The sequence below is a fragment of the Ascidiella aspersa genome, chromosome 6 (genome assembly GCF_963924565.1).
Source record: "Ascidiella aspersa chromosome 6, kaAscAspe10.2, whole genome shotgun sequence".
NCBI classification, from domain to species: Eukaryota; Metazoa; Chordata; class Ascidiacea; order Phlebobranchia; family Ascidiidae; genus Ascidiella; species Ascidiella aspersa.
This window is the reverse complement of record NC_139452.1, coordinates 28,350,184-28,362,433: the sequence shown is the minus strand read 5'-3', so window position 1 is coordinate 28,362,433 and position 12,250 is coordinate 28,350,184. Positions and strand designations below refer to the sequence as shown.

Genomic DNA, 12,250 nt, shown 5'->3' with positions numbered 1-12,250 from the left:
ATTTACATATGGTGGTATATTACTGTTCTTAGTCTATTAGTGTTTAAAGTTGGCAGTCAAGAGACTTGCCTATTGTTTAAGGCAAATATGGTTACCGAAATTTTTTCTTTAAAATTGGAAAGCAATTAAAAGGCTGTGTTTTTGCAGTTGCAATTCCCTCTTAAACAACTTTGCCTGTCGAACTATAGTGGCCTAACTTATACAGCTAACCCCAACATTTTTGATTTACATATACTACTGTTGCCTGACCTTTGCAATATTTTCCATAAAACATGGACAAAAAATCAATTGATTTGCTAGGAAATGATATTAATAATTTTGTTATGATTTTACCAAAATAAAAACAAAGACCATACGACAAGAGATGTCACGAAATTAATTAACTTTTTAAAATACGTTTATCAACAGGTTTATCTCATGCCTAGAGCCAGAAAACATGATTCTAAAACTGTTTAATGTTTGTGTGTATAGTTCTGAACTTTGTAAATGACAGACGTATTGTTAAACTGCTGCAAATGAAGACCCTTTCTTATTCCACCGTAATATTTTTTTCCCACCTGCATCTGAACATCTTGTGTCCACCGTCCGATCTCGGTGAGCTGTTTGTCGCAATCAAGCCAATCCTCTTTTATTCCTTCGAGCTTGGAGATGTTTAACTCAAGCTTTTCACGAACCTGTGGGAAATTTACATTTTAACAAAACCTAATGTGAAATAAACTTAACATCAAACCATTGAGATATATTAATGAGGTGTTTCCTGTGTTAAACCTGGGTAGTAGCTGACGCAAACTTTTGTATAACTATTAACTGGCATACGCAGTAAAAGTGGTGTTAGATACAATAGGTTAGTAGTTTTGAAAAATACGATTTTAGGAGTGGATCTCTATTTAACCATAATGTTTATAGTCAAGTTTTACATAAAATTGCTCATTATTTTAGGACTTTCCTAAAGTTTTGTTAATGTAAAATATTATTGCACAATGCACATAAAAATTAACAACACTCAGTATTAATTAAACAAAAATCTAATTTTGGAAATATCGTATTTTATTAAACAATTTTGGGACATTTTATTTGCTTTAACTGTATGTAAATTGGAAGAATTTTTTTATACTCTCCTGAAGTAATTTTTTTTGTATCTAGTAAACCACCAAGGCTATGTGTGTTTTTTAGATTTAAATACGACTGTGTAGCACATAAAAGTTTTATATCTGACGCAGGTTCTTCCCATTATTTAGCACACGTTTATTTTACAACGCCAAACGCACCTTAGCCAGTCCCTGCTTCATCTCATCATTTTTGCTCTTTAAATCCCTCTTTCCATCTTCACTACTCCTGGAGGTCAAGGAGGGGCATCCGGACTTAATAGCGGCAAAATCCTCTTCCGATCTCTCCAGTTGTTTCTTCAGGAGGAACTTTCCGTTCAGCTCCTGGTTTATGGAGTTGAGGTTGCTCAGGCGTAATCTCGCGTCCAACGCGGGGAGTGATGACGTAATAAAGTCGGTCACTTCGACGCACAACGATTCGTGCTCTTCCCATGCCTCCACGGTGGACTACGGAATAAAAAGTTTAAAAGATTATTGAAAGGTTGGCAATTTTATTCAGCATTTAATTTATAACTAGCTCAATGTTTTGCTGATGTAGACATCATAGTTTTTTGGTTAAAAAAACATCACACTTATGTTTTGCTGCTTTATTTAAACGAAAATTACGGATTAATAAAACAGGTAAATATTTTTCTATAAATAAAAAGTGGTGTCTTGAATAAAAATAAAGACATTTTGGCTTTCTAAAACAACATTGAAAATTAGATTATATGAAACAGTGTTTATCAGGTTTTAATGAAAAAAACTAAAACAAAATGTCCCAGAAAATGTTTGATAACCACGAATTTGATTTTGCTACACACCCAGCGCAACTTTTGAAGCTTTGCCGAAAAACCTTCGGAATAAATGTAAAAAGTACCTTATATAAAAGGTGTTGATATAGGAGCGTAATGGTACGGAGTAATAAAATAAAAGCCCCTAAAGCAGTATAAGGGCACCATTTTAAACGTTTCGAATAACACTTTGTTCATTATCAACAACATAGTAAAAAACGATCAAGAGCTGTTCGAAACGCTAAAAATGTTACCTCTGAATGGGCTTTTATATTACTACTATGCTTTAACATAAAATATAATAAAAACTCCTGAAATGTTAAATAACGTCAAATTTTTTAATTTAAAACTCACCTTTATCTGATCGTACTTCTCGGATGCTGCTTGCTGCAGATTGTTCCACTGCTTCTCCAGGTTGGAGACGTCGTTGTAGAGAAAGGATGGAACTTGCTCGTCAGCGTGGAGCTCTTTTCCAGCCGATACGTCACTCGCTACTCGCTGTGAAAGCGGCTCCAGCGAGTTTACGGCCGTCTGGAAAAATTATCAAGAATTATAGTCGAATGTCAAGTTGGACGATACACATGCACTACTAGGAATGTCCGCTACCGATGCCCGATATTTTGGACAAAAAGTATCGCGGCCCGACCTGATAACGAATGACGTCATTAATATGGTTATCAAAGCGGCTCCAGCGAGGATACGTCCGTTTGCAAAAAAATAATCAAGAGTTGTTTTTGATTGGTAAGTTAGGCGATACACATACACACTAATGGTGAGTACGCTGCCTTTTTCGCAAAAGTTGAATTGAATTCAACCGCGAAAATAGAGCACTTTTAGCTGCTATTAAAATTTACCCAAAAAGTAAAAAACGTTTTTCCTTATTATGTAAACACATACGCCGGCAATAATGGGTTCAAATCATTCCTTTAGTTTGACCTATATTTAAAGGTATTTATTCATGTCTTTAAATATTATGTATATATATAGACTTGATGGTGAACAACATTGTATAAGCCTACGTACACACACAACATCATCGAATGTCAACAGTGTCGTATTGAGCGGCTGAGCCATGTTTTCATGTAAGTTTCCATAAGGCCTATAATGTTTTTTAAAGCAAAGCAACCTATTAAACCTATAGCTCAGCCATTATCCCCTAAACAATGATTGTTTTAAAGTTTCGCAAAACGAGCAGTGTCAAGAATTTAAGACGCCTGATCTATATTACTCTTTTTCAATCAGACTATTAAAACCTTAGCCAAAAATAAAATTGTTGAACGATTAAAAATGACAGGTTTGACTTTCTTCGGAAAGCGAAGAAATCTATTTTAATCAACGACAGCTAACAACTGCGATGTTTCGTTCCTAACAAATTACTAGTCAATGTTAAATAAGGTAACTTACAAACAGGCGATTAGAGCACATGGTAGATCAGCAATCCAGGCACATTTACTTCGTGTACAATTTTAACTGCTCAGTCAACAAAACGTAACTTAAACTGACAGCAAAAGCAAAGAAACACAGTCAAAGATTTCGTAAAACATTTCAAAAGAACAACTGGTAAAATAAATCGCTAAACAATGCAGCTAAGTGTTACAAGAACTAAGCGTCGTAACAAGCAAATATTCTTTAGACCTTCCTGTCTTAGTCAAAGTCATTCATTAACAAGTTCTAGTCATTTAAAAGAGAAAGGTATATCGCCAAAAAATAAGGCATTAAAAGTCTCTAAAAAAAATCTCGTAAAAAGCTAACATCTCACAGTTAAACCTTTACAAACCTCACTAAAAAGCTGAACCTGCATTCGTGAACATCCTAAAGGAACAACTATTTGTATAAATCACTAAACAGTGTAGCTATAAGTGTTACAAGAACTACTAAGCTTCATACCAAGCTAACATCTCACAGTTAAACCTCTACAAACCTCACTATAAAGCTGAACCTGCTAGCCGGTCGTACACATAACGACGCCAACGATTTAAACCACGGCCGCCAATATACAAAGCGTTAATTCAAGACTTCAAACTTTATAGCTCAACAAACAGCCAAGGGCAGCGCGGGCCCCTGGCATGGGCGCAACTGCAACAGGTTTCAGCTGTGGAGGAACGGTTAGCTTCTCAAGTGCTTCTCGGCTAGGAAAAACTCAAGTAGGCTTTATAAACGGCCGGGATTCGGGGCCACTCCAAAAGCAGCCGGAACCCTATTTTTTGTGACATTTTCACCCGTTGGGCCAGTTTACTTTGGTGTTACAAAACAATGCGGTAGTTTTTTAAACTGATTTTCTTACAGATATGTTTCCCATACCAAAGTTAGGTTAAAAAATATAATAAGGTGGAGAATTAAGATTGCATACGATTATACGTAACAGTGTTTCTTAGGTTTTAGTTAAAAAGTAAAACAAAAATGTTCTAGAAAACGTCCGATAACTTGATGTTTTGTTAGTTGTTAAACGCACAGCGCAACTTTTACTGCAGCTTGCTGAAAAGCTCATGCCAGCACGGGATTAAAATAGGGGTTAGAATCCAGTTGTTTAAAGTACACAACATAGTCAACTAAACGAATAAATATATACCAGTTTTAACATTAAAATATAAATAAATTACCTGAAATTTTTTAAAACACCGGCTTTAAATTAAATTTGTTTAAACGCACAAATCTGTGATGTTAAACTAAAGAATACATAGTTGGCTTTAAAAAGGTGGAGAAAAAAAAAGACTGGGCGGTAAAGTGGCCCTAGAAATTGGCCAGCTTTCGAGCGGCCAAGAATACACACTCGAAGTGGGCGCGTTTGGCATAACTTTCGCCGCGTGTGAGTATTTGTTTGCCTGTGGTATGAGAGCTTTAAGCGGCGTATTGTTTCAAGCCACTTTGTGGTATTAGCGGTACGCGTGTGCTAAACGCGGTAAAGCAGAATTTGTGGTTATGTATAAGGGCCATACACGTTAGCTTTCCAAAGGATGATAAACAAAAGGTATAACAATTTTGGCAAGCTACATTTAACATTTTGAAGGGGTTTAGTATATTTTTAATGGGATTTCATTTGAACCTGAGGTAATTTCAACAAGTAGGTAGTTTAGTTGATTTTTTTGTATAAACATTTTTTGCTTTAAACCTGTAATACAAATTTCTAATAAAAAAATTGTCAAGAAAAATTACGCTAAAGCGTGTTATTACATTAATTTTTGCTAATTTTATAAACTTTTTGAAGCCTACAACCACATTTGTATTACTTTTCAACTTCTCGTATAAGTCTATAATCTATAAATAAAAACAGACTTGTACTACAGGCTGACAAAATTTCGATTTTTTACATGTATGTCAGGTATTTTGGTGTTACGCTTCGTATCTGTGAGAGAATTTTTACCTTCGCCAATCCAGTTTTGAGGAAATAATTGAAGGGTTGTTCGGTTTTAATTATTTGAAGCGAATAATACTTTAATACTACATATTGACTGCCCTTAAAGGTGTTTTTTGAAACTATGATATTTTCTTTTAGGGATTTTGCGTGTCCAAAAATGCTATTGTATTAAGAAGTGATGGATTGTAACGAACCTGGCATGCAGCAAGTTGCTGGTTGGCATCGTCCAAATTATCCACAACTTGCGTTTCCACATCTTTACTGAATTCCTCGAGATTCCGCATTTCGGCCTCGATTAGTTCCTCAGTTTCCTGAAATACAACATGGTGGATTGTAAACGTTTGCTATTAAAGCCATACAAACCCTAACGGAAATTGTCCTTATTACTAAAGGACACATTATGGGGAAGAAAGTCATTGAGGTTTCAAGTTTATGGGGTGAAAAAATATACATGTCGACCTGAAGTGACCAATGTCGGAAACCCCAATGAGAAGTGTCGTGATGATTTAAGTTGATGTCCTGATGTAAAGCACTTATGTTTTTAAATGACTGGACTTTTATGGGAATAATTCGGACAACTTGGAATTGACTTGAGTAACTAATGATTTAGAATTGACATAATATTTGTTGAAAATAACTCGACCTGGTCGTGCTTACGACGTTGACCAAGGAAAATAACAGAATTGACTTTACTGAAGGTGGTTTTGGGGAGTGGCGCAGCAACCCCAAGAATTAGGTAAAGCTTATTCGTTGGCCGCATCAAACGTGTGGGTAAGGGTGTTTGCCGGAAAATATTTGATGAATTATCTTTCACCAAAGTTGTACTGTTTCTTTGAATTAATCTGTTAACCCTGGTCTAGAAAAGTGCGACGTAAGATCTTTGGGCGCTGGTCTAGAATCCTACCACTTTTCTACAGTAACAAACGAGTTGTCAAAATTAAAATTGCAAGGAAGAAATAAATATTGTAGAATAAATATAATAATAATACTTGACCCACCTAAACCCAAACGCTAACTCGCACCCTATCGCAAATAATGTTAGCAATATAAACCCCTGGTAGACCAGCGCAAAAATATTAAATTGAAAGTTAGCTAGATTTTTTCGAGAGTATGTATAAAAAACGTATAATGCTCAAAAGCCTACAACACCCGGTATTCCCAGGCGGTCACCCATCCAAGTACTAACCGGGCCCGACGTTGCTTAACTTCCCAGATCGGACGAGATGGGGTGGATTCAACGTGGTATGGTCGTAGGCAAAGCAGTAGTTAAAGCGATGGAGTTAAAGTGCCCTTACGTTCGCTTATTGAGTTTGAAGCAAGTTAGCGTAATTTTTGCGTAGCAGTTTTGAATAATGCTATTGGTTTTCATAAAGAGACTTAAACTGCGATTAAATTAAACCGGTAATACACTTGAAGAGTAGAAAGTCAGACACAATATAACTTTCTTCTAGTTTTAGTAAGAGTAATTTGAAAAAGGACGGAAACTGTAGCAACGAAACCTGAATATTTATTTTTCATTTTACAAAACATAACTTAAACAGTTTTTTTTGGTTGGTTAATTATTGACATGCTTTTTAGTCGTAGTGCACGGCGCAATCACATTAGATAGAATAACAAATTTAGAAGTTAAGACAATACATTCTAAATACCATTATTTACCATAACAATAATAGTCTAGAAAAGGCGCAGTAAGACATTTTCGTAGGGGCAAAAACTTATCCTATTCGAGAACACTTGAAAAATTTGGTTAAATTTTTGCTTCACCTCAATATCATGTTGATACTTGAAGCATGTTTCTGCAGCAGCCAACCTACGTTCAGTCACGTCAAACGCGTTGATAATGGAAAGGCTGCTTGCTCGCCACGACAAAAGCGATTCCTGCAAAGTATTAAAGAGCGTTAAAATTTTAAAAACTACATTTAAACAAAGTTGCTAGCGATGAGTAACATTTAAAATGTGAGCAAAACGTTTTGCATATTAAAAGAAAAAAAATTAGGCTAACAGATAAAGTTGCTACATTATTTTTCTCCGAGACTAGAAATAAGGGTTGGATTTTGAAATCAATTTCTTTCCATCAGCAAACCTGAAAACTTAACACAAAGAAGTCGTCAATGGCAAATGTCAAGGGACCATGTGCTCAATTCCCGTTGACCGCAAAAAATGGAATACAAAACTAAATTATTGATAAAACAAATACTAAGATGCGCAAAGTTAATAGAAGTTATTAAACCTCTCAAATTTATCGGCCCTTTAAACCTGTAAAATAAGGTTTAAACGTTTGAATGTCAGAAATTTTGCATATTTAACCATGCCAATAAATTAATGTTTTTGACCATAGCAATAAAAATAAATATGTTACTGGATGGTTGTTCATTTTGCCCCAAATATCATCGGGTATTGGAATGAAATACCAAGAAATCGGGCATAAAATAACGCATTTTAAACACAAAAAGGTTATAAAAACAAAATTAACGTACCAAGTCTTTTCCCACTTCGTCTTCCGGTAGGTATTTAGCGAGGTGCTTAAGGGTGTCGCTCAACCACTCCAGGGAGTCCAAGTGCGCGTCCTTGCTGCCCGTCGTCGCCGAGAATCGATCCCTCAACCCCTGGAAAGTGAAACGGATCAAGGATTATACAATAAGAACGAGCCAAAAACATATGAAAAGGGACAGCGTAGGCTTATAATAGACATTTCACTAATTAATTTTGGCAACATGTCGCAGAAACACGTAACCTGCTAGAAAATGTAATTTGTTTAAAATCTATTTTTCGTTTGTTTATAAACTATTTGAAAAAAGAGTCCATGTAAACTAAGCTATCCTGCTGATAACATTAAACACGAAATCCTGGGGCAAAAGTAACGTGAAATAATAAAACACATAACAATTCGCATTTATTTAAAATTTATTTTTTTAACATTTTTATTGGAAAACGTTGTTTTTAAAATCAAACGAGCCTATCTATACAAGCATATAAAAACAATCCTTCTAATTTATAGGATAGAGTTCTTTGCAGATAATGAATCAAATTTATTTCTACAGAATGTTACAAACACTTAATAAGGGGTCTCCCCTTTCAAAACATACCTTGAACTTGATGGGATCTGCTTCCAGTGGTTTATGAATTAGCCCCATAATTTCTTCGGCGTTTTTCACCCAGTCCTGTACTTTACCCAGGGTCGCCTTGAAGTCCTTTTGCTTCTCAGGGACCTGGGTCAGTTTGCTGAAAAAAACAAGGGTTTAATTAAAATTTTATTTTTATTATTTGCATGTAAAATTCAAATTAAATTGCTTAGCAAAAACAACTTTTTAAAGATTCGTAAAAAAATCCATTATCAAATTGGAAACCACCACAAATAGTTTTACGGCAGTTTGTTGGGAACGTACATAGTGAAACTTGAATGTACTAGGAACGTACATAGTTAAGGTTAAGCAATGTGAGTTTTTTTTTAACTTGAATTTTGCTCCACTAGGCAAAATATCAAACGTTGTTTTTAAATGATATCACTTTTTATCAGATATTTTGCAACAGAACAGAATAAATAATCGCAAAGATGGCACAAAATTGAAAACAACCAGAGATAGATACGAAAGTTTATCAAAGAAATAAGAAAATTACATTACAAAATGTTGAAAAGTATGAGTTTTTTCACTGGAATTTGCTCGACCAGGCAACATACCAGTCTAAGCTGGTATATTTCACCAAAATGTTGGTTACTAACTCGGTTTACACCAAAAAAGGGATTTATCAATAAAAATGAGTTTTGATTTGATTAGCCAATAGTAGATATTGAGTCCCAGTACAAAAATAGTTAAAACATAAAAATTTTTTTGCGTTTCAACAAAAAATAATCTGTAAAAATAGTTTTTCGGTATTTATTCGAAGTAAGTAAAGGAAAAAAATAGTGGTAACGCTGTACGTAGCGTCGGACTTTTCAATACGTTTTTTTAATGTCATCTGACGTCGGTTGTGACGTCATAATATATCAGTTTAACCATCTCCACCTGTGCGTTCTTTCTTCGGCAGCCAGCAAACTTTCGTACTCCTCTCGTCTACTGCTCACTGGCTCCACCTGACGGCCTTGTGACGGCATACTTTGGCTGAGATCCTCCATATTTTGTAGAAGCTCGCACAAGCGATCTAACGGCTCTTGAAAGTGGTTCTTTGAAGAAAAAGCGTAAGAATAAGCTATATTTACCTAATAAAAAGCACTGGTCAGTACAAAGGGCAAAATATTTAACAAATAGCGTAAAAAAATTATATTTATTCAACGAAATAACTACTATGAGTTATAGTTATGTGTGTATGCTCAAAGGACAAAAAGTATAAATAGGAACGCTAAACCTGTTTACAATTAAGGTATATAAAAGTTGATTGCGCAATACAAAAAGTAAGGTTGTCCTGCTAAAACTCAAAACAGTCATTAAATTCCAAATTGTATTTTAAAAGGTATTTAGGTCATAAATTTGTCTCTAATAGTGCCATACACAGGTTTTTTAAATATACAAATACTATACTACCATAATTGAAGTTTGATAATAAATTGCAAAGCCAAAAAGGTCGAGTAGATCGAAACGTCTTAATCAAGATGCTGTCGATCTACTCGACGTTTTTGGCTTTGCAATTTATTATCAAGCTACATTACAGATCCGTGCATAGTGTACCCAAGTATAATTGAATTCATATTGACATAAGTTCTGGTTGATGTATACCCCAATATAAATGTACGTTTTAACCTTTAGTTATTTAAAAGTTAAGGAAAAATCTCAATATCATACCTTGTGTTCCTCGACTAAATCCTCTGGTGCTACGGATTTGCTCGAAAGTCGGTTTTCTTCGCTCGCCAGCTGCTCCTTGCACTCATCCAGTATAGCGGCGAACTCATCCGCTGCTTCGTCGTATCTGAACAAATGAAAATAAAAGTTTATCTTTGCGAGAAACAAATAAGGAGTTTGTAAGAAATACATATTTTTTCAAAAGCATAAATATTTGGCTCAACTTGCGCTAAACAAATACTTGTTAAATGTAACGCACCTAAAATAAAGCACTTTTTAAAAAGGGTGTACAACATTCTAAACAGGCAAAAAAATGGCTTTTCACATTGCTTAAACTTTAAAATATTAAAGGAATCTCCTGCATTCACTAAAATTAGAAAATAAAAGTTTGTGCTTCAAGTATAATATATACTTAGTTTTGTTGTCAGTCAAATAAAGTTTAACCGTTTAACAAAAATAATTCAAAATTAGAAATGATCTCTAATTATAAAACAGTAACAAGAATTTTTTAATATGAATTTTTTTGTTTTTAACCTTTAGAACGATTCCTGCTAAAATCTTTTAGGTTTAAACTAAGCTAAAAATTTCTACAAAAGCAAAAAAAATGTGTTTTCTGAAACAGCCTCAACTCACTTTAATTGCATAAGTTTTGCCGAGGCCTTCTTAAGCACGGCCTGGTACTGCTGTTGCATCTGGTTCTTGACGTCATAGATGGACGCGCGCTCCGTTTGTGACGTTTGCACTTCGCGCAGTTGATCACTGGCCTCAAGGAAACTACTGATCGGGGTTTGTTGGAGGTCGGAGAAAAATTCCTTCGTTAAAAAAAGAAACGTTAACCTAAGAGTTACATATATATTGCGCAATATCCCAAATAGGGGTTCGTTCAAGATCCGAGAAGAAACACTTCGTTGACGAAACACATTTTAACAAAAAAGGAATATATTACAAATAGGGGTTTGTTTAAGGTCGGAGGAGAATTTCTTTGTATAAATGTTAATAAAAAAGATAACATATATCAGCCAATATCCCAAATAGGGTATTTCTCGGGGTTCAAGAAGTTCTTCGTTGAAAACTGAAATGTTACGGAATTATGTGTATGCTTTTATGGACCAAGGGAAAGAAAACTAATATCTGAGCTACCCATGTTGTCTTAGGAACCACCGCTTCAAAATGACTTGGCTTGAATTTTTTCATTCAGCTAAATTACTTTGCTTGGACATAAGTTTTTGCCCTAAACAATCTAGTATCGCTAGCGAAATAAAATACGGTATATCAGACATCCCTTGTCTTTAACATGATGAAATTTCCTTTTTCAGACATTCTTAAACTGTTTATACAAACGCAGCTTAAGCAAACTGGTTAAAGTTTAAATTTTGTTCGACGCAAAACAATAAGGTTTGTTATCTAAGTCGTTAGTTACTCATATTCAGTGCCTCATGTAACGTTAATGATATGTCACACGTCACTCTATGTAAGTGTCAATGTTGCAAATGCATATGTGCGAGTTTGTTCATACATTGTTCATACCCGGTTGTTCGAAAACACCTATTTATCCCATCTATTTAAGAAACCATTCCCACCTGATGCACTGATAATCTTTCTTTTGGGTCTTTTCCGTCCACCATAACCTCTTGTGATTTTTCCATCCATCTTTGCATAGCTCCAAGACTTGCTCTGTACTTGCGCAGTGCTTCGGTGCCCTGCTTAAGCTTGGGCTTCCACTCAGCAGCCTGTTGTGTGCAGAGCTGCAAGCGAGCGCTTGATTCGGTTATCTTGTCTTGCACGTCTGCCACTGCCATGCCTGGTACAAAAGAAAAAGTAGTTTTATTAGTACAAAAGAAAAAGTAGTTTTATTAGTACAAAAGAAAAAGTAGTGTACAAAAGAAAAAGTAGTGTTTAAGCTTTGAATTAGACTATGTAGTGAAAAATTCAAATACGTTTGTGTACAGCTGTGATATGATCAACGAAAATAATGGCACACCAACCATAGTACACTGGGATCATTTGAGATGCTAACCTTAACTGGTCGGTTAGCCAACAATTGTCATGCAAACAATGTAAATTAGAAATATCTAGCTGGATGTGTGGTTCAAATAACATTTTATTGTAAGCCTAAACTTTTAAACCGCTACCTACAAGAAGTGATATGGCATCCACCCTATGATACTAAACTGTAGCTTATGTTAACAAGGCACTCAAGCCTGTACAAGTATATGTATTGCATCAACGATCCCTAAGTAA

The 12,250-nt window shown here is 35.1% G+C and overlaps 1 protein-coding gene and 1 non-coding gene across 2 annotated transcripts in view; both read right to left on the bottom strand.

The window, feature by feature from the left end:
• Positions 1–12,250, bottom strand: part of LOC146141129 (nesprin-1-like) — a 340,733-nt gene that overhangs the window by 303,552 nt on the left and 24,931 nt on the right. The window contains exons 23-33 of the mRNA XM_083392820.1: positions 11,590–11,810; positions 10,643–10,821; positions 10,013–10,136; positions 9,239–9,396; positions 8,321–8,456; positions 7,712–7,840; positions 6,999–7,112; positions 5,429–5,545; positions 2,234–2,410; positions 1,269–1,553; positions 558–674 (exon numbers count right to left, since the gene is read on the bottom strand). Coding sequence (XP_083248946.1) covers positions 558–674; positions 1,269–1,553; positions 2,234–2,410; positions 5,429–5,545; positions 6,999–7,112; positions 7,712–7,840; positions 8,321–8,456; positions 9,239–9,396; positions 10,013–10,136; positions 10,643–10,821; positions 11,590–11,810 — 1,757 coding nt within the window. The remainder of the gene's footprint in view (positions 1–557; positions 675–1,268; positions 1,554–2,233; positions 2,411–5,428; positions 5,546–6,998; positions 7,113–7,711; positions 7,841–8,320; positions 8,457–9,238; positions 9,397–10,012; positions 10,137–10,642; positions 10,822–11,589; positions 11,811–12,250) is intronic.
• Positions 6,372–6,490, bottom strand: LOC146141130 (5S ribosomal RNA). Its single transcript, XR_014501391.1, has one exon. It is a non-coding gene; the product is annotated as a 5S ribosomal RNA (ribosomal RNA).